The 24,002-nt window shown below is 50.9% G+C and overlaps 9 protein-coding genes across 9 annotated transcripts; 5 read left to right on the top strand and 4 right to left on the bottom strand.

Annotated features, from left to right (window-relative positions):
- Positions 1 to 346: 346 nt before the first annotated feature.
- Positions 347 to 1,062, top strand: HO173_003646 (uncharacterized protein; the record flags this gene model as incomplete). Its single annotated transcript, XM_037305571.1, has 3 exons — positions 347 to 547; positions 620 to 828; positions 885 to 1,062. 3 exons carry the CDS (start codon positions 347 to 349, stop codon positions 1,060 to 1,062), a joined length of 588 nt encoding a protein of 195 aa, XP_037167673.1.
- A 36-nt stretch (positions 1,063 to 1,098) lies between these two features.
- On the bottom strand, positions 1,099 to 1,476 carry HO173_003645 (uncharacterized protein; the record flags this gene model as incomplete). Its single annotated transcript, XM_037305570.1, has 1 exon — positions 1,099 to 1,476. One exon carries the CDS (start codon positions 1,474 to 1,476, stop codon positions 1,099 to 1,101), a length of 378 nt encoding a protein of 125 aa, XP_037167672.1.
- Positions 1,477 to 5,737: 4,261 nt separating this feature from the next.
- Positions 5,738 to 9,466, top strand: HO173_003644 (uncharacterized protein; the record flags this gene model as incomplete). Its single annotated transcript, XM_037305569.1, has 3 exons — positions 5,738 to 5,864; positions 5,946 to 9,332; positions 9,381 to 9,466. The coding sequence occupies 3 exons, from the start codon at positions 5,738 to 5,740 to the stop codon at positions 9,464 to 9,466; spliced, it is 3,600 nt and encodes a 1,199-aa protein (XP_037167671.1).
- A 1,008-nt stretch (positions 9,467 to 10,474) lies between these two features.
- Positions 10,475 to 12,535, top strand: HO173_003643 (uncharacterized protein; the record flags this gene model as incomplete). Its single annotated transcript, XM_037305568.1, has 1 exon — positions 10,475 to 12,535. The coding sequence occupies one exon, from the start codon at positions 10,475 to 10,477 to the stop codon at positions 12,533 to 12,535; it is 2,061 nt and encodes a 686-aa protein (XP_037167670.1).
- A 175-nt stretch (positions 12,536 to 12,710) lies between these two features.
- HO173_003642 (uncharacterized protein) lies at positions 12,711 to 13,544 on the top strand (the record flags this gene model as incomplete). The annotated part of the gene is made up of 1 exon (XM_037305567.1): positions 12,711 to 13,544. The coding sequence occupies one exon, from the start codon at positions 12,711 to 12,713 to the stop codon at positions 13,542 to 13,544; it is 834 nt and encodes a 277-aa protein (XP_037167669.1).
- Positions 13,545 to 13,780: 236 nt separating this feature from the next.
- Positions 13,781 to 14,090, bottom strand: HO173_003641 (uncharacterized protein; the record flags this gene model as incomplete). The annotated part of the gene is made up of 2 exons (XM_037305566.1): positions 13,781 to 13,963; positions 14,016 to 14,090. 2 exons carry the CDS (start codon positions 14,088 to 14,090, stop codon positions 13,781 to 13,783), a joined length of 258 nt encoding a protein of 85 aa, XP_037167668.1.
- A 2,369-nt stretch (positions 14,091 to 16,459) lies between these two features.
- On the bottom strand, positions 16,460 to 16,742 carry HO173_003640 (uncharacterized protein; the record flags this gene model as incomplete). The annotated part of the gene is made up of 2 exons (XM_037305565.1): positions 16,460 to 16,586; positions 16,645 to 16,742. 2 exons carry the CDS (start codon positions 16,740 to 16,742, stop codon positions 16,460 to 16,462), a joined length of 225 nt encoding a protein of 74 aa, XP_037167667.1.
- A 1,249-nt stretch (positions 16,743 to 17,991) lies between these two features.
- HO173_003639 (uncharacterized protein) lies at positions 17,992 to 19,253 on the bottom strand (the record flags this gene model as incomplete). Its single annotated transcript, XM_037305564.1, has 4 exons — positions 17,992 to 18,494; positions 18,546 to 18,632; positions 18,692 to 19,139; positions 19,194 to 19,253. The coding sequence occupies 4 exons, from the start codon at positions 19,251 to 19,253 to the stop codon at positions 17,992 to 17,994; spliced, it is 1,098 nt and encodes a 365-aa protein (XP_037167666.1).
- A 1,017-nt stretch (positions 19,254 to 20,270) lies between these two features.
- On the top strand, positions 20,271 to 22,165 carry HO173_003638 (uncharacterized protein; the record flags this gene model as incomplete). The annotated part of the gene is made up of 4 exons (XM_037305563.1): positions 20,271 to 20,661; positions 20,717 to 20,751; positions 20,808 to 21,569; positions 21,635 to 22,165. 4 exons carry the CDS (start codon positions 20,271 to 20,273, stop codon positions 22,163 to 22,165), a joined length of 1,719 nt encoding a protein of 572 aa, XP_037167665.1.
- Positions 22,166 to 24,002: the final 1,837 nt, after the last annotated feature.

The raw sequence follows: 24,002 nt of genomic DNA, 5'->3' as shown, positions 1-24,002 counted from the left end.
TATTCATGTACTCTCCTTTGAGGTATCACCTATCTTCTCGCTATTCCTGGCTAATGGAAGGAATCTTCCCCCGTGCCATCTCCCTGGCCTGCTGGACCAATCGAAGCAAGTCCGCCCCTCGGCACCTGGACTCTCGGACCTTCAAAACCCTTGCCGGCCTTTGTGTCACCATGGATGCCGCCAAATCCTAGGCTTCTCCATGCTCCAGCGTCCTACCTTCGTGCTCTATCTCTCAACTAGCAACCTTGCGTCATCTGCCGTGTAACGTTCAAGCCTTCACATTTCATCATCCACCAAACTTCTACCATCCGCCCTTCGCTATCCGTCCACAGTTCACCGACGCAGAATGCCTGGCCGCAGAGCGGATACAGACAGTGAAGAAGGCAACGCAAAGGAAGAAAGCAGAGAGGGGGAAGACGAAGAAGGTGAAGCAAATGAACATCATCGGGAGGATTGCGAAGACGAAAAAGGCAAAGCACATGAGATAGATGAAGAAGACGAAAAATGCGACATGACTTACAACGCAACGTGTGGTGGTTGTGATAAGGTATGTCCCTGGTTGCAGTCCACAAGGATGCATTGTTGACAGTTAAATGCCACTTTCGGACTCTGCTACAAGTGCATGCGTTGTTCAAGCTTCGATTACCGCTCAGCATGCGTCAAGAAAGCCTCAAAGACCCACCTACGACACCGGTTCGAAACGCTCTATGAGCCAGAGTCTCATATCTTTGCCAAGTCGGAGGCGATGAACATGGCAGCAGGAGCTATGGTCACGATGATTGAAGAACAGACCGCTCAGAGCGAGTATCAGGTATCATACCATACAATGTTCGTTGACGACTTGCTCGGGTGGTGCAGATAGGAAACGCTAACGGTCACATCAGACCCAAAGGACGTAAAGCAAGTGAGTTCTTAGGACTTCTTGGGTTACGAGGATACGTACCAGACAGTCCCATGAACGTTTTCATCGACCAATGCACAGGGGATGTGGTGATGGAAGAGAAGGGCCATGGAGAGGCATGCCACCTGGGCCGCCGCACACTGTCATCAACGCTTACATGAGAAGACTAGATTCGGAGCATGAGCTTCCTGAAGAACTCAGAGCTCGTCTCCACCATCATGAACAACAAGGACACCTTGACCCAGCACGGTATGGATGAAGAAATGTTCGACGAGGACCGAGACCTCTAGACCCGTGGACGAGGGAACCGTCAAAGCGGACCGGTAGCGGAGGAGGCCGGGCATGAAGAAGGAGAGGGGAGCGGAGCGGAGGGGAGACACAGGGTGGTGAGCATGATCAGGAACCCGATGCCTGAACTGAGCAGTATGAAAGACAGACTCGGGCGATGTTGCACCCGCTTCACGAACCTCTCTCCGCTGACACCCCGGATGCATGACTCCCTCCAGAGGCCCGCCGCACCCAGGCCTCCGAGGCGCGGACTTTAGAGTGGGAGGAAGAAGCACCGACGCAAACATAGTTGTCGGACACGGGGCCCCGATTCCTCCATCTCGAGCAGGTTTTCCAGGCGGCGGAGGTGGTGCGGATGTTCGCGCGGATGGAGGGACAGCTGTTCGCGGAGGAGGAGGACGAGCTGGTCGGGGTGATGGAAGGGATGGTGACGGCGGAGATGACTGATGCTATCTATGTGCGGCAGACTCCTTCGGTCTGTGGGTGGGGGGGTTCTGGTTGCATGCCTGGATTTGGGGGGGGGTTGGGGCTGGTGGGGTCTTGGTGGATAGCTTGATTAATGCTCTGAGTTGAAGGCGAAAGAATTTCACGTAGATCGGAAGTTCAATGAGCGTTGAAAGCCAACATGTTCTACATACTCATACATGGGTGCGGTTTGCGGACTGTGGAACCTTTCAGAACACGCTGTCACCTCGACTGACGGGTTTCTCTGGGATTCGCGGCCAGAGTACTTTTGAGATACTGCTGGCGAGAAAAGAAACGGGGCAATATTTTCCCTACGGTCTGTGTCTATTCGACATTCAGTTTTAAGTCTGTGGTTGCTTTAGGAGCGCCAGAGGTTTGACTATGTTTTGCCGTTCCCATCAGTCCATGACCATAAATCGAGTATGGACCACATCTAACTTGATGAGAGAAGAGAACTCTGCCCAACCCTGTCGACAGGATTAGCTAGTCGACAGATGACGAGCGGAAAGGTTCAATTGGCGGAAAGGTACAAAACAGACTCATTAGGAATTGCACTATGCTTTCTTCCGCGCTGAATGTTACCTACTCTGTTCGACTCGTGTTGGCCACAGTGGACTTCGTTTTTCCAAGTACTGGCTGATAATCGTCGCTGAGCACATGTCTCCTATTGGTCATAAGTTTCTTCTGATATTGGGATATGGCAGCTTTTGGCTTTGAATTTGTTCCAGTCTCTCAATTTCCCCCATTGGCTCGCTTTGCCTTCCTTTCCGATACGATCAATCTTTTTAAGGCCGGCGCTTAACAGCCCACCTTTCTCGCGCGAAGTGGGATGTGAGGACAACGCAAGTTCGAAGCCAACGCAATGCATATGCAGCATCCTACATCACCTTGCAGAAGACTCGTCGCTGCTTCGGTCAACGTGCTTCTCGCACACGGAAAATGAGTGGGTCGAAAGGACCACACAATCCTTTGGAGACTTCTAGAAGCCGTAGTAGGGCCGTGTGCTGCATCAACGATTTGAGCATTGGGCTGCTGGGCTAGAGAGCGTCTCCCTTTTGCCATTCTGGTCTCTGTATCCCGCTCCAGGAGATGCATAAATTCCGCTTTGACCTTCCGTTCATAAAGGCGTGGGAAGATGGCAACGACTCTCCATTGGTTCGTGCCGGCGTATCCTGTCCTTGCGGATGCGCTGTCCTGGATATTGTTATATCGACTTGGTCGCCGCTGCTGCTCGCCCGTTAGATCTCGCAGCTGCGTTAAAGCCCGAGGATTTGGAAGCCCGGGAACCCGGCCCAAGCCATCTTTGACCGAGGGTCATTGTGAAGGTAGGCTGTGGGATCTTCGGAGTGTCTGCCTCGTCAGAACATTGTATTTGGGCTCGCCTTCCGACAATGTCATTTCGTAGAGAATGTCATTCGGCCGAGTTCTAGAGCAGTGGCTGGAGCTGGAGACTGGAGACTGGAGACTGGATACTTCAAGGGTTCTGTCCAACATTGGTAGCTTCGGACGATGTCCGATTAACTTTTGGGTGGTCAGCGGGTGTGGAAAATGAAAATATGAGCTAGGAGAAAAAGGTAGCGAACCATAAGAACTTGTTTCATAGTCATGTGGTGTCTTTCTTGAACTCACGTAAGCTGATCACACATCTTGACTTCGAATGTTGACTGGGCAGGGGGTTGCCATTCTCTTTGAGCGACGGGCATGCTGAGCCTCGAGGCCGAAGGATCTTCCACCGGGCCCAGATGATTTTCCAACGGAGCTGGTCCCGTTACTAAATTTCCACCATTCATTCTTGAACATCTCTTTAGCTCGTCATTCGGCCATTCACGATCAGCACAGCGCCAAGAACAACAAGCCATCTGTATGGTCCAATTTCAGCGTGTCGGCTCGTTTCCACCTTCCGGTAGGGGGTTGTGAATTGCGAGTTGCTCTGTAGCCTCTAGGCGCAAATCTAGTACCTAGTACAGAAGATACAAGGATAGTGGTACCTAGTACATTGATGGTGGTACCTAGTACATGGATGGTGGTACCTAGTACACGGCCAGGTGCCAAAGCTTTTTTTGCTAGTAGGCGGGTACGGCATGCAAGACATGAAATGGTCCTCCAAGCAAAGACGCCGCTAGACCCCGGATTTTGATCATATCGGGCTAGAGTTGTCTGAGAGGGAGAAGCAGAAAGCAGCAGCAGCAAGCAGTAGTGACACTCCCGGACCTGAAAACCGTTTGCGTCGTTTGGTTCGCCACGAGGTGCCAGACCCAGCGTTACGCTTGAACGTGATGGTTGGTAATAGTATTACCTATTCTCTCCACGGGGCCGCCACGTTAGTCAGGGATGGTCACGAGATGACTTGCTTCTCTCCTTTTTCCTATGAGAATACAAATGAAATGGAAAGGAGTGGGAAGTACATACGGCTTCCATAAGATTTGCAGTGGGTGAAGAGTAATAAATAAATAATACCTACGGTAGTGAAGAATAATAATAGTAAAGAATGGGCTTAAAAATTGAATGTGCTGATCGAATTGAAAATGCCATATGCCGCGAACTCTCTTCCCGAGATATGTCGGTGCATTTCCCGTCTTTTTTTTGAATGATCGGATGGGAAAGAACAGCCCTTTGCCGCTGCTTTTTCGCCTGAACTTCTTCACTATTTTTATTTTAGCTCGCCACCAAGACGGCCGTTCAATCCTGGTTCCTTGGCCAGCTCAGATCACGAGCTGATCCTTGTGCCTTCGCGGTCTAGTCCGCATGCACAGAATAATGCTCGTAAGCCTCTTATTTGTGTGAAGATGGGATCACCCATGCCTCACCCATGCTTCACCCATGCTCTGATGAAAGTACTCTTGCATAACTGATAAAGTGTTTTCGGTGCGAGGGTCTGATCTAAAGGCTCGCTTGCAACGCGGTTCCACTCTTTTTTTGGCTTCACAGGGCTCACAGAGCTTCTATGCATCCCCCGGATCTTGGGGTATCGGTATACCCTTCCTTTTGCCTGATTTCCCTCAGTTCCTGTCTGTCTGTACCTAAACTCAGGAACCATTGATCGCACACATGTACAACGCCAGAAGTTGAACATCCCAACTCACTAAAATATTGGTGGCCAGAGCCAGTCTCTGCCACTTGCGCATGACGGTCGATCAACACCAGGCTACGTCCAGCATCGGCCTTTGCCTCCTTCTCGCCAATCAGCTGCCTGCGGTAAAGAACCGCCTTCGTGACGTCGGATTGCCGTCCGTAGCTATTCTTTCAACACTTCTCTGTCTTCACACTTCCTCGGAAGATCCAATTGATTGATCGCAGTACAATAATACACCTTCACATGCTCTCGCAACACTAAGCATGCTTCATGATTCTTGACATTTTGGACAACCGCTTGGTCGCCGCCATCCCAACCGCCATCCAAACCGCCATCCAAAACAAACAGCCTCGGCGCCCTCAAACACACGCGCCCCCACGGCCTGTGGAAGAAAAGAAACGATTTCAGATTATACTACCAGCAAATCTTCCCAGTACGGTTCGGTCGGCGTCCGACTTCGCCCCCCAGACCATCACTTGCACTCCACAGACCTGAAACACCGTTCGGCAAGCTGAGCGCTTCAAAGTAGGCTGGAGTCTACGACGTTCAACACTCTACATACCACACCACCGCCAATCGCACGTACATACAATACTCCAAATCTTTCCCAGCGGCCAGGAGCAGCTTGCTTTCTTCATTGCGAAGTTGCAATTTGGATGACGGCTGGCTGCATCTGCACGATACCGTTTATCCGCCTGGGTCTTCAGTGATAGGGTAGGCGAACAGACTCGACGTCTACTCTCCATTGCCTCTACATGATTCGTATGCTAATCGCAGACTCAACGCTAGTGCCCGTTGCAATCTCGTCATTGCCCATTTCATCCCATTCCGCGTTCAATCGGTGCCACATATTGAGAATTTGGCTCTACAGCCATTGTTGTTATATTCTTTCTCCCAACGAGCCGAAAGATTAGGTCTTTGCGGACGGTGGACTCGTAAAAGACGAGCATAGACTTCTATTTCTGGAGAAGGAGTCAGTCCAGTCATTCCTGGCGGCATTTTGATCTGTCATGAAATCGCTCTCGGATATGTCAGCAGCCCTTGAATCGAATACAATCGCGCCTTCGACCAGCATTGACGTTTCTGGTGGGGTCACAAGTGCCGATAGCAGCAGTCATGCCAGCGGACAAGGCATTGGTATGTCCTGACCACCGCACTCCATATCTACACTGTTGTTCCCAATGAAAGATAGCAGCTTCGGTACTGATTAGGTCCTAGCTCGCCCGCATGCGAAGTCCTTGAACAGCGGCCAGAATGCAAACCCCAACTTTCCCCCTCCGAAGACGGATAAGCCCAGACCTCATGTTTGTGCTACTTGTACCCGGTCCTTTGCACGTCTCGAGCATTTGAAGCGGCATGAACGTTCTCACACGAAAGAGAAACCTTTCGCTTGTCCGGAGTGCACCAGATGCTTTGCTAGGCGGGACCTACTTTTAAGGCATCAGCAGAAGCTGCACTTGACGGCCTTGCCGCCATCAAGGCAAAGAGGCGCAAGGCGAGAGAGTACTAGTAGCGCAGCTCCGGGAGGCTCTACAAGGGTTCGTAAAAACTCAATGGCGAACAATGCTTCTGGAACCACAGGAGCTAGCGCCATGCGCCCAAGAGCGAATACCATAAGCCATGTAGACGGCCCGACTCTGGGACTGCTTGCGGCCGCAAATTCGTCCGCCTCCAGGCATGAAGCCATCGGCCTTGGCCTTGGTCACCATGGCGGGATAAATGGATTTTCGCATGGACTCCCAGGTGTTGGCACCTACCCCCTGCGAGGGATGTCATCAGTGACTGGACATCATGGCAATTCCCATGTGCTACCAAAGCTCGAGACAAAGCACCAGGGTATCGACATTGGTGCAAGCTTACGTACCGCTCCACCATTCGGAGGGTTTGGTGGTGACATTGATATGGACAGTATCTTGTATGGACCCGGAACGACTGTGAATCCAGCACAGCTACACTTTTCCAACTCTCCGCAAAATCTTGCTTTCGACATGGTGCATTCACCGTATCATCAAGGGTTTTCAGGTGTCCACTCAGCTCAACCCGTGATGGACAATGATGGACACTTTACCTGGATGAACAATTTTGACCATCAGATGTCATTCCAGGAATACAACGAGCAGGCTATAGATGGATCCTCACCATCCGCAATTAGCACCGGCAGCCCTGATGGTATGAATGAGGTCATGCTTGATGGATCAAACAATTCGATGAGCGCGTCGGGAGCATGGCCGAACGCTTCAATGTCTCAAGCGGCCTTTCCACCGGCCTTTTCTATGGACCTATCGGCGCAGCCGTTTCCTGATCTGTGTCCCCCAAGCCAATTGTCTCCGAAATCTCTGAACACAAACATGGGGAATGGCGATCAGTATTTCTCCTCTCCCCCACCTTTGAGTTCCCAGACCCCAATATCCTTACTACCTGGATTGAGCCACCATTATTTTCATCCGTCCATGAATAATAGTTCGGATACTCCCAGCAATTCCGCAGCATCTATTAGCAGCAGCAATCGACAAAGCTCTGTGACCTCTGTTTCTACGGACTCCATTACTGACGCAACTCGGCAAGCTCTTCTAACAAGTCTCTCGCAGCCATCCATGTTCAGGCAACGGAAGACTTCTCATCCGCAGGTATCCTCACCTCTGTCTCCTGTATTTTCTTCCGGGTCTAGAAGCATAAGCAGCGTTCCGCTTCCGAGCACTTACGATCTCCAACGTTATGTAGCTGCCTACATTCAGTACTTTCACCCTCATCTACCGTTCTTGCATATCCCGTCTTTATCTTTCGACTCTCCAGCATTTACCAGCAGCCTTCGAGCTTCCAGTGAATACTTCGCTTGCGGTCAATCAAGCATTGCAGGAGGAGGGGGCTCCCTTATTCTTGCTATGGCCGCTATTGGGGCTCTGTACGAATACGATCTGAGCGCTTCGAAAGAGCTCTTTGAGATGGCCAAGAAGATGATACATTTGTATCTGGAGGAGCGGCGCAAGGCAGATATGTCGGCAGCCCTCAATGGAAACCATGGTTCAAATGAGAGCTATGCTCAAAACACCCCATTATGGCTCGTACAGGCTATGCTGCTTAATGTCATTTATGGTCACAACTGTGGAGATAAGACTGCTGCAGGCATCGCAAGTACGCATTGTGCCGCCCTTGTCAGTCTAGCTCGAGCAGCTGAGCTTACAAAACCGGTGCCGGGGTTTCGCTCTGCACATGGGACTAAACCACACATCAAGCAAGAAGACGCACAGATGGGTGGTGACGAGTGGAATGGTGCTGGATCTTACAGCATTCTCGATGCTCAAAATGAATGGCACTACTGGAAGCTGGGCGAAGAGTGCAAGCGAACACTATACGCTGTCTTCATCTTATCAAGCCTGCTAGTCTCTGCTTACAACCATGCTCCAGCTTTGATGAACTCGGAGATTGGGCTCGATTTACCTTGTGATGAAGGTCTTTGGGCTGCCGACTCTGCCGAAACCTGGCACTCGCTCGGGGGTGCTACGTCAGATCAGAGATCACTGTCCTTTGCTTCTGCACTTAGCTCTTTGTTGACAGCAAGCCAGCGTTCGCAGCAGGGGCGTCACGGCGTGCGACAGGCATGTGACCCGCCCAACATGAAATTCGAAGATCTTCCAGAGAGCGACATCCGACCAAGCACTTTCGGCTGCCTCATCCTGATCAACGCTCTCCACAACTATATTTGGGAGACGCGGCAGAGGCACATGGGACGACAGTGGACACCAGTGGAGACTCAAGCAATGCATGATCGTATCAAGCCTGCTCTGAAAGCATGGCAAGCAGCGTGGTCGTGCAACCCGGAGCACAGTATTGAAAGGCCCAATCCCTTCGGTGCAAGCTCGCTCTCAGCTGACTGCATACCGTTGTTGGACCTTGCATACGTTCGGTTGTACGTGAACCTCGGACGTTCGAAGGAGGCTTTCTTCAGACGTGACTTTGATACTATGGCGGATGAATTAGGTTGTGGCAATGAATTTGTCCAACACGCCGGTCACTCGCCTCGCTCCAGCACCCCCAGCGGCGAATCAGATGCTGTCTCCAGTACCACAAGTAGCTCTCCCAGTATGACATCCTCTCATATCAAGCTTGAGGGCTTCGCCTATGTAGACGTTACAGCATCAGAGAATCCGCCCAATGGTCGATCTGGAGAATGCACCACGAGGGAAAAGCAGCTGTTTCTTGCAGCAGAGTTGGCGGTCAACGCTTTGATCATGGCCAATAATCTCGGTGTCACCTTCGCAGACTTCAGTTCCAGAGAGCTTCCCCTACAATCAGCGTTGTGCGCTTTCGACTGCGCCCAAGTCCTTGCTGAGTGGGTCTCAACGGTCCAAGAGCGAGTAGGTCGTTATTTGGGCATACTCGGCAGAGATGACATAGACTTTACCGAGGTTCCAGGCATCATGTTAATGGGGGATAAAGATCTGAGGATTTTAGAGAAGATCAACGAAGTCCTTACCAGCGCAGAGACGAAGCTGGCAGACAGCCGGCCAATAGCAGCAGACATGCTGAAGATGGAGGACTGCGGGTATGGCAGCAAGATTCTGCTGGTCCATGCTCGCATGTTTGAGAAAGCTGCCGTTTGGCCTGGTAAGTCGATTGCTTGCTCAGTATACCAAGCATTGCTAACATCGACAGTCACCCGAGAGATGTCCCAGTCGCTGCGCGTACAAGCCGCACATATCAAAGAAAGAGAAGAAGCCTCGATCAACCCTTCGACGTAAATACACATCCATTGCCAGGAATCTCGAATACATACACACGACATCATGGCGTTACGAGCATGATTTATCCTGTCGCTACGATAGCCCAAGGAACCTGTACATACTACAGCATCGAAAAGCACTGAGTCGAAGATAACGGCCAACGCCCGTCCGTCACAATTTACCATTCATGTACAGAATTGTCACAAAAATAGCACTTCTTTCCTTTGCCGATTGCCGGCTTACAGCCATTGTTTGCCTCATCTTATGCATGTTGCAAAAATGATGCATTCACGAGTCACGATTCCATGGGTCTTCTACTTGCAACGAACCTATCGTGCGATCTTTTAGGGAGGGTGGTTTAGGGAGGATGGTTTTAGGGAGGGTGGTTTAGGGAGGATGGTTTTGAGGAACAACCTGGAGTACTGTGAATACTGCCGGGTAGCATTTAGGGAAAAGCAAGAGTACATACCCTGTCCATCAAGGAAGTTGTCGCCGGTGCTGCACGGCAATGATTATTCATTTCGACAATATGTATGATGCTGTTTTTCAGAAATGAGATTATGTACCAGAAACCAATATAACCCGCAGGAGTGCCGCGTCTATTTATGTTATTCTAAGTCTTGGAAATGTATAGGTAGGTACCTTAGAACAATGTTGTACTGTTGTAGTATAGGCGAAAGCTTTGGTTGTGAGCCAACTTTTAGTGTAAGGGCCAATGAGGATCTCAAAGCTTGGAACGGGGCAACGTTTATTCTCTCACTCACACAGTAGTAATACGCTGTCTCATATCAATATACTACAATACCTCCAAGTTCCCATGATGGTGACAAGGCAATTAGCGGCTATCAATATGCACGAAGGAATATCAAGCTGTAGCACAGCCTCCACTGTCGCTAAGCTCTGGAAAGTACCATACTGCCAAGACATGTCTCTCCCCAACCCATCCACTCCTTCCCCTTCGTTACTTAACCAGAGCAGACTTCATTCTTTTCAAGCATACTTGATCCTATGTTACACTCACACACAATGGCTGAACAGAGCCAAACAAACTCTATCCAGGCCCGCATTGCCGCTCTGAACCTGGGTCAAGTTGGCAGGGCACCAATCACCGCCTATGCTTCAAAAGACGACATTCCGCCAGAGTATACTCAGACGAGACCTCAAATAGAGCAAAGAAGTCAATCTATAAGCGTGCCTCAAACTTCAGCATCCAACGCGCTGTCGAGCAATGGCATTGGCAACGAGCCCATCGGGCCAAGAAGACACGGCGTACTACCACCCCCTACGAATATCGTTCGAACAGGTCAAAGGGTCTCGCAGCCTGCAAAGCCTGTACCGGCGCCTCCTCCAAGGTTACCCGAGAGGAAAATGTCTACACAACCTTCACCTGCACTGCCACCCAGGAGACCATCTGAGAACTTGCAACTGAGCAGGAAGGCCTCAAATGAGTCAATCTCTTCGACCTTCTCAAACATCTCCACAATGTCTGCTCTGTCCAACGGAACGGCCAAGACTGTGCATTCGAGGACACCTTCTATGGACGGAAGCCGAGTCAAAGCACCGGTCTTCGATCCTTCGACTTTACCACCGTTGCCCCCCAAGCGGACAAAGGATGATGTGGAGAAAAGATATCAGGATATTGAGAAGTCAAAGGCCTTCCCAGGGTACAAGGATGTGGAGAGGGCTAGGATGCCATTGGTGGGCACTAAGTCGACATCCAGCGTCGCAACTGTGGAGATAAAGCCTCCCCCGAATACGCCATCGCTTCCTCCAAGACCCGCACGGCCAGCGTCGGGCACGGCTACCACGCGAGTTTCGCCAGAGCGACCACCTCCTATGCCGGCCAGGTCTGCTCTTTCCTATGGTATGAACAGGCCCCATGCCCAAGCACCAACCGATGGAGCCAACGGCAGAGCAACAGGTCCGGGGCCGGCTAATCCCGGAGCACCACCGCCTGTTCCTCTCACATCTCGCCCCGATATCACAGAACTCCATTCCACAAATCCCAAGGCTCAGCCCCAAATACCTACTTCCGCACCCTCCTGCCTCCTCTGCCGCGATCTCTCCGCCCCAGACGCCCACGCTGCCAAGTTCCCCCGCGAATCCGTTCCCTCTCTCGATTGGATAGCCACCCAACTCACCGCTCCCTTCTCGTCTCCTACAGACCAAGCCCGCGCAATCTTCACTTGGCTCCACCATAATATATCCTACGATGTCGAAGCCTTCTTCAACAATCGTGTCCAACCGTCCACCCCTGCTTCGACCCTCATGAGTGGGCTTGCCGTCTGCGAAGGCTATGCTGGCCTCTTTACTGCCATAGCTACAACGGCTGGTCTCGAATCTGTCGTCGTCGGCGGCCACGGCAAAGGATTCGGTTTCTCTGCCCTACCTCCGGGCGCACCATTACCCGCGGAATACTCTACGCATGCCTGGAATGCTGTTAAGATCGATAACGGAGAGTGGAAGCTCATCGACTGCTGTTGGGGTGCGGGTAACGTCAATGGGAAGGGCCAGCCTTATAACAAGCATTTCTCGCCGCGCTTTTTCACGATGTCGAATGATGAGTTCGGGCTACGGCACTTCCCCACCAACAAATCGCAATTCTTCCGCTCGGGTGGTAGGAGAGTGAGTTGGGAAGAATACATAATTGGTGATACGGGTGGAGCGTTGCTGCAGGTCTACTCCGGCGTTGCGGAGAAAGAGGGCATTAGCGAAACAACCTTCCTACCAAAATATCTCAAACTACCTGTCCGACCCTCCGCACCTGTCCGCTTCCAGTTTTCGCGCATCTGTGAACATTGGGATCCCGTACGCAACGGCGCAGGGAAACCATATGTCTTCATCCTAGCGATCCACGGTATTGATGGGAGAGAGGATGACTTTGTTCCCTTTGACACTAACGGGATGTTTTGGTGGGCGGACGTTGTGCCGCAGAAGCTGGGAGCGCCGGGGCAGAGGGTCAGTGCCTATACGGTGGAGACGCTGAATGGCCAGAGTGGCAGGGGTCTGAGTGTGGAGGAGTACAGGTTGAAGAAGGGAAGGGTGGGGATGAGCTTTGGGGGTTTGGCTATGTGGGAGCTGGCTTAGTAGGTCAAGGGGAAGGACAACCGTAATGCTTGGCTGTAAGTAACGATCTGGCGTACTGCGTTGAGGTCAGGCTTCATGATGACACGGCAGCAAAACCCTAGATAGCCTTGGGTGCTTGGAACAGAAGCCATCGGCAATGTGTACATGTTGGGCAGAAAGCCGTTCTACTTGATAGATGGCCAGCTGTGACACAATCTCACTGACGCAACCCTCCGCTTTCACCTCCTGCGCCTGCACATCTGTATCACTCCCACTCCGCCCTCCCCCTTTCCGCGCAACCCCGAAACCAACCTGGGCTCGTGCTAAGAGCCTTTATTCAAAACACACAGTGATCCCAATAAACTTCCCCGACATCGCCGCCATTGATGTCCGTCAAATCCAGAAGAGCGCATCCGTCGTTGTCCTCGGGAAGCTGATGGGATCCTCGCCGGTCACGGTTGCCTGGAAGCACGGTCTCGAACTCGAGCGTGAGTCCCGCCGGAAACGCTCCGGTGAATGGTTATTTCGGTACAGTGTCCTCCGTCATGGGACGAATTCGGTTCCGCTCACTTCGACCTTGGGGCGGGCGGACCGCTCTACCCATGCTCGCTCAGACCCCTCTTTTGCCGATATGGTGCAGATGGCTTCGGAGTCGTGGTCATCTCACGGCAATTCCGACCTGGGCCGGATCGTCGTCGGCAATGTCCTTCCTCTGCTTTACATACGTGCGTGTCGGATTGGAGCATTCCTCCCCTCGCGTCTCGTTAACTGTGGTCCGGATGTCTTTGCCCACCGCGTCGTTCCACAACTGAGTATCCAGAGACGCGAAGTCGGCTGCTTGGGAGCCTGGTCTCTCTCTTGCTTTCTTGGATCGCCGGTTGAGCGAGCGCAGACGATGGGATTCCCCCGGCCTCCCTTTGACACGCTCGAGGTATCCATTCTCGAGGTGGAGGGTGGCAAAGGCCGCGACGGAAAGCGGGCAGAGATCGCTGCAGCTGTTTTAGACGGGCGGATTCGAAGACCGGATTGATCGGGGTTTGGGCGGCTGTGGGGGATTTCGTATGTGCGCGGATTGATGGTGTAGGGGGCTTAGGTATCCGTTGGCGGGCACGTCGCTCCTCGTTTGGAGAGTTGGGAGTTGGGGGATTTTCGAACCGTCCCTCTTGCGAGTGTTGTGAGATGGACCTGGCCACGGCGATGATCTATCGCGCTTGCTTCCTCGGAGGCTCAGGTCGCAGCAATGAGTGGGTGGTATCTTAGGCGGATTCAGGGGTTCGTATGTCTAGGGTTGTGGACTTGACTCGGGTGATGTCGATAGAAGGTTGTTGATGATCGAGAATGGGGGAGGTGGTCACAAGGTGGGGTTGTTTTCGATGGGAAGCCCGGTCGTGTTTGGGCGGGCCATGGGCCGCCTTTCGTTGGGGAGACGAGGTCATTGACGACGAGGTTCTTTGTGGTTAGTTCCAGAACGGGGGACCAATGGAGAAGTGTTCTTGATTACAACACCGACTTCGGGAGGACGGTAACGAGGCGTTGGGATGGCATTTGGAGGAATAATCAGCACACCATTCCTCATGGCCGGGCGATATCAATTCTCGTTGAATGCTTTGGTCACCATTGATCACTGGACTGGAAACGCAGCTGGCAAGACCAGAAGATGGGTAAGCTGCTGAATACTCATGTCGTCAACAAATCTCTTCGCCCTTCCCAAGAGCTCTTATTAGCAGCTCTATCCCCAAGTCAGTCGCAGTGAGTTCGGTGAGTACACTTTGTACAGTATCCCAATCATCCGACACAGCATTCACGGACTTGGTGGTCTGATTTCCCTGGTTTCGAAAAGGTCTGGCGGTGTTCAGTCGATGGAAATCCCCGAGATCTGCTACCGCACCGTCTGGGGAGCAAAGAGACGCCGACGGGCGTAGTACGCAACCGGTGGACATCGATCGGCCCTCCTGCCCTCCATCTTCCCAGAACCGAAGTCTCCTTCGCCATTTCCAGTACCGAGCCTGAGGCGATCACGATCTTGAACCGTGGACGAGGTAGATAGGCATCGTGGAAGAGCGCTCCCTGCTTGCGATTGTGGTTGCCACGTTTCTGGACGAAAGATGTGCGGTTGTCGATCGGGCTCTCATTTCGTCTGCGAGAGCTGGGATGATCTCGTTGCGCAAGATAGGGACGGGTTTCCATTGGCGATTTCCAACCTTGGAGAAAACGCGAATAAAGCCAGTGCTTCTGGACGCTCGTCGAAGTCGACTACTGGCTCTTGAGAATGCAAGCATAAAGGAGCCGCTGGGGCAATGTACTGGTAGAGTACGGTGGTCGTTTCTGGTAATCGTCCAGCCATTGTCAGTGTTCTGTTGAGCGAGGAGCTTCTTTTCTCCCTTCTCTGGGTTAGCGTGGCGTTGTGCTCGAAGGCTGTATGAGAGTTTTCCTTGGTAGGACCTGGAGATTGGATTCGACTCTCGGCTTGTGGTTGGGCCATAGTGGTAAACGGTGGTCGTCGAATCCACTGGCTCAAGGGCTTTCCCGACACTGAGGCATGGACCGGCAGACACATAGCGGTCTTCTGGATGGTTCCTGTTGATGCGAGTCGAAACGGTCCTTCCACAGAAAGGGGAGCACGCCAACGAGATTGTCTGGCTTGTTGAGAACGGCGGTGGTAGTGCGAAGGTCCTTAGCTTCAGCGTTCAACTCAGCAACGCGCTTGAACGCTAGAGTCTTGGTAAGTTCGAACTTCTAAGCCTCGTCCGCGATGAAGCGACCAAAGACGTTGAGGACATGCGAGTGAAGGCCACGCTATCATCAAAAGCGAGCTCCGCCAGAGCTTCGCTGTCGTCGACAGGGTTATTGTCTTCTTGACCACGATGGGGTCGAATGTCCCGTATTCCTCGTGCCGCTCCGTCGGCATTGTTGCGCTTTCACTTTTCTTCCCAATACACGGAGCGAATAACTCGTGTTCAGGTAAATGAATGAGATAAACATTTTCAATGTAGACAGCTCATCGGGCAGATCCGGAATGAAGCCAAGGAGATCGAGTATACTAGTGCCCAATGTTCGACTGCGTTGGCGGCCATTCCCATTGAACCTGCTCCCAACGGGATAGCGGACGGTAAGGGTGGGAAAATGTGCCTGGAGCTCCGCTTTCCATCCACTGGTAGTTCTGAAGCTAATGTGGGTGCAGGAGTCATAGTTGAAGCCCAAAAGATAGATCTCATTGGAAGGCTTGAGGACTGCAGAGATCCCTCTCAGAAGTCTTGGTTGTGTTCTGGCTAAAAAAGACTTCGATAAGATCAAACTTTATAACTCTCTATGGAAAGAAGAAGCCTGCGAAGACAATTTCCCTAACAGGGAATGATAGGCTTCCAGTGCCCAGTCCCAATCTTGGAGAAAGACAGTATGCTAAGTACTTCCGGACGCCGTGTGATCTTTCCTGGAATCCCGGACTCGGAGGAGGTGACAAGTGCTGGAAAGAGGTTTAACGCTGAGTCCCACACCCGATTCGATATTCGCCCAATACGATCTCCTGTACAGGGATCGGCAGACATCCAATGCCGCGTCTCGGTCTTGGAGATGTGGAATGCTGAATACTTCCAGATACCGTATGACCCGGACCCAGATTCCAGACCCGCAGGAGGCGACGATTGCTTGAGAATAGTTTGAGCGGTGACTCCCCAATGCCGAAGTAGGTGGGTATACACCAGATACGAGCTCCCGAGTATCAGCAAGTTTTCCGGTGCCAGTTCTGAACCTTGGATGGAATCAGAACGCTAAGAGCTGCCGGAGGCTGTGTGGTCCGTTTGAAGATCCGGGCTCGAAGGATATGGGGAGTGCTGAACGACAGTGCACCGTCAGTCTACCATTCCCGCAATGCTTCTGCCACGGTTCATCTTACCCAGTCATATGTTCCCTCTTTCGTCCTTTTCCTTCTCGTCTCCTCCCTGCCTCCTAATCTTCGTTATTGCGCGCTAGCATCTCGCTAAACGCACGTTGCTCGTCGTCCCGTCGCTGCTGTTCTTCCTGTAGCTCTATCTCCTCTTGCAACTTCTCCCCTCCGCGAGCGAAGATTGCTTGCCTAGGGCACCGTCAGAGTGTCGTCGTCGACGGTATCTTCTCTCTGACGATTGACTTACTTCAAGACGCCCTTGCTGTCTGTCACAGGGAGCTTTCTTGGTGTCCGCAGCACTTTTCGCGGCTCTTGCGACGACTTGTGGGTTTCGCTGGACTCCATCGTGGCGAGTGAGTGGGTTGGTTACTTGTTGTGAGGTAGCGCGGATGAGGATGTAGATGAGGATGAAAGCTGTACAGACAGGAGTGTGGGTGGAAGGGGTGGCTGATGGAAGTTGATGATGAGGGATGTTGATTTGTGTTGTGCCATGGTGACTGAAGAATAAATTTTTGAAATGGGAGGGTTGCTTAGTCGTTCGCTTAGTCGTTGGGGGAGTGGAAGGGGCAGTCATTTGAAGAAGCTGCTTAGTCGTCCAAGGAAAAAGAAGGAGTGGGCAATTTCAGAGTCTTTGCTTAGTCGCTAGCTTCAGAATGATATGACAGTGATTCACAGGTGAAGACAATCTAATCCGGCAGAGCCTACTGTGGTCAGATCTTATGTACAGACACTGACAGATTTCTATCACGCAGCCGGAACCAAAATTTGTTACCATTCACTACCCTCGTTGTGGAGCTCCGCACGAAGGAAGAGGAAAGGAGGAAGCACCAAGGCTGACTATAAAGAAACTTACTTGGCTTGATAGACAAAAGATGAGGGTTCCACCAAACGGGCGAAGGTACGACTTCAAGGCTATTGCCAATAGTGCGGAGTGAGTACCAGAAAGCACAGAGAAGATGCAGTGAGTACGAGGGGAAAATGCCAGCGAATTGAGATGTCTCGAGGGGTGCCGCTTGAAAATGTGCTGGAGAAGCATAGTTAGTCTAGACTTGCGATGGGACACCTCTTGAGTTCTTTGTAGCAAAAATCTCGTGCACTGCTGTATCCTTACGGTCCCAGAAAAAAAGCCTCGGCTTTCATCCTCTTTCCAGTGACTTTATGATTTTCTCCTTGTAGGTTAGGTTCTCCCAATGCAAATGAATAGTCACAGACTCACTATCACTGATTGCATTATATCCAGAGTTATGTCACGATCCTTTATAATTATATGTAAAGCGTGGGGTATGATGGTCTTCGAACAGCTAATCATATCCTAAGAAGAATACGACTCCCCCAAGGATTTCACACGTTTGGATAGTATTCCTAGATAGGACTGGCACAGCAAGATGGCCCAAGAATTCGGTTTCTTCTTTGTGATCTGTAGATCTAAACACAGTCGATGGTGATAATACCCAGCGTAGATTGGAATCTTAAACACCTGGCCTGGGTCTCAGCCTCCTAGCTAAGGCCCAATGTTTCTCACACGAAAGACTCTGCAGAGGGTTTCGGAGCTCCATGCTGGTTAGTCTGGAGAAACGTCAGCGTCGATTGAGTCCTACATTCTAGTGCAACTTATCTTGTCCGATGAGATATCATGCGTGACACGAATCCCTGGTCCCTGCAATGGCAATTCCATATCTCGAGATCCTTTGAAGCTACCCGAGCCATACGGAGAATAACGTATATACGTCCGAGCGCCAGTGAACGTTGGTGCCAGGGCCGCGGGCAGATCGTCATCGCGTCTCACAATTTTGCTCCAGATAGATCGGGAGGTAGAGGCATGATGAGCCGGCGATTGCTGTTTCGATGTTCGGTGGGCAACGAAAAGTGCGCGGAATGCAGTGATAGAGACCACGATGATTGCGACAGCGGCTTCAGCTTGAAGCCAAAATATCGCCCACGCGGAGTCAACTTGGTCATGGCTGATGTTTCCTCCAGCGACTTTGATTACCGCCGTGATGGCCGTGAAGATACTGAGGCATAGGATCCCCCAAAGTGCCAGCTTCCGACGGAGGTTTATATTGACATTCCAGAGTAGTATCACCGGGATGGATATGACTGCTGCTTTTAGTATGCAGGGCAATGCGGATTGCGAAGGGTGAGACCTACGTAAGGCATCCGAGACAATGTCCAAGGTCGCTGTTGCTCTGAGAGTCCCGTTCTGCCTAGCAAGAGCCACGGGAGTCACGCACTCGACTAAGCAGAGATCTTATCAATATAGAAAATTCGGAACCCTGGTTGGATGCAAAACTAACCAATTCTTTCATCGAAGTATGAACAAGAGATGAGATTGGAGAACATAAGGATGGGCGCGGTAGGGATGAGGAAGACAAGAATACACCACCACCAAACTAACATTTTCTTCTGTTGTCTCAAGAGGTCCCGGAAAAAGAACAAAAAGGAAACCTTCACACTAATGATCGTAGTTCCCAACAACGTCGTGGCCGTATCTTGTAATTTCTCGCTATGAATGAGTTGGGAAACAAGGTCTGCCGGGGTAGCGCGTAGGCCAGCCTCTACATTCTCCTGCAAATAGATGTAAGGTAAACCTAAGTAAAGCACAATAGTCCCAGAGATAAAAGTGGTAATCGCGAGGAAAAAGAAGCCATCGTCAACGGTGACACCGTGTGATTTGTAGAAACGAGCCAATATACGGCCTCCTGCTACCATCACTGCTATGCCAAGGAGAAAGCCAGCTGAAACCTGTTATCGTATGAGCTTTGTTGAAAGGCTTTGAGGGTTCAAATAAAACCTGACCTGGAAGGCTTCTTGGCTGATCTTGGGAGGCTTGCTAGGCTGCGAAGAATTGCTGGACATTCTGGCTATCAAGCACTTGTATAGCTTGTGAAGATTTGTAGCTGATTCCTGGGATAGAGACAAGGGTTAATGTTGCGAGGGATAACAGTAAAAATAGTGAAGAGGATGATAATGCTTGTGGGACGTAACATTATATGTTGGGGTACCTGGCCCGTAACGTCACTTTGCAGACTGCAAATGGGATAGTACTCAGCCTCGTGCGAGAAGTACTCTCACCACCATCACCCTCCATCCAAGTTATGGCATAGCTTTGTATGCAACGAGTGAGGTGAAACCTTAAGTGAGAGCAGTCCCAGCCCGTCTTTCTCTACGCGTGCCATAGAGCTCTCTAGAAGAAGGGGAAGAAGAAGAAGAAGAAGAAAGGCTGGTGTAGGCCTCATTGATTTCAGAGGCTGTAAGTACTTTAGTGAGGCATTTGATACAACAGTCAAGAGGTGGACATGATCGGCACCGACACGGAGATCTACAGTAGGAGTAACGTGGAGATGCAGCACAGCGGATGGAACGCTGCAGACGCCTGATTGCGTTTTAGGGTAGACTAGAATTCAATCATTAATGCAGGTGCATCCCATATCCTGCAAAGATTGTCAAACGATGATGATGACTCTGTAGGAGAGCGGATTTACCATCTTCCGATGCGGATAGAGAATGTCATGAAGAAGTAAGACATAAGACATGATGAAAAGGAATCGACCATGATGCTGATATAATAGAATTTTAGGATAAGGTACTTTAGGCTTGAGACGACTCAGCTGCATAATATTGACGTCGTCTTCTCTTTGTACTTGTACAACTTCCGCCAGCTTTATGCGCCGCGAACTGATGCCTACCTTACCTCAGCCTCATCAATATTGCATTGGCATTAAGTCGCCTCCATCAGTCGTTGCTACAACTACCCTGACAACTTCTAGCTCAAACACGTAGCATTCCGACCCTCTCGCTCTGAGTAATCGTGACCCCACTATTCGCCTTCCTCCACAAAGTATCTCACTCCGCCATTCCAATCCGACACGCACTATGAACTTGACCTTTGTGCTTGCCAGCGTCATCCTCGCCTTCTTGTCTTTGACTTTCTTCTCTGTCATTTCAACCTACAACACGGCGCGTAAGATTGCCTTACCCGTCATCATCAGTCCTGTATCACCTTTGAATCCGCTATGGATACTGACTTACAGAACATTTCCCTTCGTACTCTTGTTGAAGCATCTACCCTTCGGCCTTGGGAAATGGGCTAGATGCACATACATGGGCTGGACTTTTCATGACAAGCATGCTTTACACGATGAGCTTGGCCCTGTGTTCATTGTTGTTACGCCTAGTGGAAACGAAGTCAGCGTCGCAGATCCTCAAGCCACGCACACCATTCTCTCGCGCCGGAAAGAATTCATCAAGCCAGCTGTCATGTATGGTAGGTGAACCAATCAAAGTTGTAGTCGTGATTTTACCTACTGATGGAGATACAGAACAGCTCAATGTCTTTGGTCGCAATTTGAACACTGTAACTCAAACTTTGAAGTTTGATGTAACTGTGTCCATAGCTAATGGTGACTGTAGGTCGAGGGCGAAGACTGGCAGCGTCAAAGGCGGCTTACGGCTCCAAACTTCAACGAGAGAACAAGCTCGCTGGTATGGAAGGAAGCTCTGAGGCAAGCACATGACATGGCCCAATTTTGGGCAGAGCAAGGAGCAGAAGGCACAAGGGAAACCGTGGCAGACACCGCAACGCTAGCACTACACGTACTGACCTGCGTTGGATTCGGTCTCTCTTATTCTTTCCACCATGGGGTCCGCGACTTGTCTGACGGGCATAGCATGACCTATCGGGATGCTCTTTCTCTGTGTCTACGCAACATTATAACTTTCGCCATATTTCCAAAGAAGGTTCTGACCCTGTCTTTTCTTCCAAAGAGACTGAGGAGTCTCGGTGTCGCGACCCAGGAGTTCCAGAAATATATGGAAGAGATGCTGACGCATGAACGCAACATGGCGGCAAAACGTGAACATGGGACTGGGAATTTAATGGGCTCACTTGTGCGAGCCTCAGAGGAGGCCCAAAAGTCTAGTGATATAAACGACTCCACCCGTCTAGGCCTCACTGACGAGGAAATCTTTGGCAATATCTTTGCTTTCAATCTTGCGGGGCATGAAACGACCGCAAACACTATGGCTACTTCGCTCGTGCTGCTGGCTGCGAACCCTGAATGCCAAGCTTGGCTCATAGAAGAGGTCCATCATGTCTTAGGGAATTCTGGTGGCTCAGGAGGTTGGAAGTACGAGGAAAGCTTCCCTAATTTAGAACGATGCCTTGCTGTGATGGTATGGCCCAGTTCCCTCCCCACTTCCTGATTCCGAGCCATGTATATCCACTGACGTAAAGTCAGTACGAGACTCTACGTCTGTATGGCTCCATAGTCTTCATCCCGAAGTCAACCGGTTTTCATTCCCAAAGCCTCGCTCTGGGCGACAAAACGTATATACTTCCTTCAAGTACGGCGATCAACATCAACGTACAAGCTCTCCACACTGATCCTCAAACTTGGGGTTCGGACGCCCTCGACTGGCGTCCGAGTCGCTGGCTCAGAGCTTCTTCTCCCACATTCAGCAGCCACGGTAATCATACATTGCCGATGGCAGAGGAAACTTTCATTGAGCCCGAAGCCGGAACTTTCATCCCCTGGGCAGATGGTCCACGAGAATGCGTCGGCCGAAAATTCTCTCAGGTAGAATTTGTAGCCGTTCTGGCGAGCCTATTCCGGCAATACCGCGTGAGGCCGGTAGTCAAGAACGGAGAAGGCGAAGCGGATGCGAAGAGGGCGCTGGTGCGTATGGTTGATGATTCGGCTATCTCAGCTATCACGCTACAAATGCTGGAGCCTCGAAGTCGCTCGCTTAGATGGGAGAGACAGAACTGAGTTATGTTATGGCTAGAAACACAGTGCAGAGGCAATCCGGGATGATCTCGTTTGAATGTTACGGTGTACTCGAATATTGGGACACTGAATGCGAAGGTATTGACCCCCGCCCCTCTCCAAATTAAATCAATCATTTGTGAGCGCAACGCCACCCCTATCAGCATTTGATAAAACACTAACTTTTGACGAAACCGCAAGAGCACTCATTACTTGTTTAACGATTGTCTGTTCTACATTTACATTTTAAAAAAATTTACGACCTAGCCCGGTTGTTCGAAAAGATGTGTTTATCCCCATTTGGCCAGCCCGCTTTTATGCACGACTCTGTCACTTGACCGGGCGGGTAGTTCCATTTCTGCAGCACACGGAGCCGTCTGACTTACCTTGCAGCGTTGCATCAGTCGGTGATCATGATGACTGCATGGAAATCTTTCAAGTAAGGACAGTGGTAAATAGGAAGGCCCCGCATAATTTCTCCACCTCGGAGTTATTTCTACCTTTTTTCTTTTTCTCCACAAGTGCCCACCATCGAGCACTTTCTATTCGCATCGTCTCGAGGCCACCGTCGATGATTTGTTGGAGTAGTAGGTGGGTACCTCACGCGGTCTGGAGCACGTCATGTGATGCGCACCAGTCAAATCATATTACGAATCTTGCTGCCGAAGCTCGTGTGTGATCGGGAAGTTGATCGTTTCCTGGCAAATCTATAGTTGTAGATCTCTATGATGGTTACTTTTGTTGTTTTTGAAGAAATGCTCGCTTGGAACTGGTTGACCTCATCGACGGCTGATTTCCGAAGCACCCCCCAGGCTCAAAGTTCGTCTGAAAATTGTCCATTCATAGGGGATGGCTAGCGTCATAATTCCCAAGTCCGAAAGAGAGGAAGATTTTATTGTTTTTCGCCTCAGAGCCTTCGTGAAAAAGTCATCCAGAGTTGTTGGTCTTCTGCAAAAAGTTTGCGAAAACGCTGTCTAGAGAGGATCTATGGGAATTAAATCATCACCCATCTTGCGCTAGCAACTGGCTCGTCCTCACGGAACCAAAGACGCTGGTGACGATATATGTAGGGCAACAGAGGGTTCGGTGGTCATCGAGCAAGGCTACGCTACCGGTCTGAACTATTGGCCACGAAAGTATGGAGTCGTTAATGATGTTTGCGGGAACTGCGGCCTGATGAACCCCTAAATCGTCCGAGATCTAAAATTGTACGATAATCGCGTTACTCCATAGGATCTTATATGGCTCCGGACCTTTTTAAACACGCGTAGAAAGTTCTATGAAGTCGCTGTTTGTGTAGATCTTCGTCGGTGGAAAGAACGTAGTCGAGCCGCACCAATCGCTGACGATAGCACCTCGCGGATAACAGATCTCGTTTACTGAATTTGAGGTAGGTAAGACGATGTTGTGCTCGAGCATGGGGAGGTGGATATAGAAGAAGATGGCGCAGTTTGAGCATCAGGAGGGGGAGGTGGGCGGGAGTGAAACGAATGTCCAGGCGCAGGAGGTGAAAGCGTAGGTCGTTCCGGGGGTTCGGGAAAGGTGAAGGTTAGAGATCGGGTGGCGGTGACGAAGGGATTGTGGAGTGCTCTGAACTGAACGACGAGTGGTGGTTAGCTTGTAAGCGGCAGGACTTCCAATGGAGAGCTTTTCGTTGGGAGTATCATAAACGCTTCAGATCCTTTCGACCAACCAGGTTCAAAGAAGCCACGGGATAGCTGTCTCATTGTAACAGCCATTGTTGATGATTTACTCAACTTGAGGGCTCGGGGATCGGACATCCCTGGGGGTAAGGAGTATCCGGATCAAACTTTCCCGCAATTTTCTTGAAAAGCCTTTC

Source organism: Letharia columbiana (assembly GCF_014066305.1).
Source record: "Letharia columbiana isolate WasteWater2 chromosome Unknown Sc0000009_s0, whole genome shotgun sequence".
NCBI classification, from domain to species: domain Eukaryota; kingdom Fungi; phylum Ascomycota; class Lecanoromycetes; order Lecanorales; family Parmeliaceae; genus Letharia; species Letharia columbiana.
The sequence above is the reverse complement of the archived record's forward strand: the minus strand, read 5'-3'. Positions and strand labels throughout refer to the sequence as shown.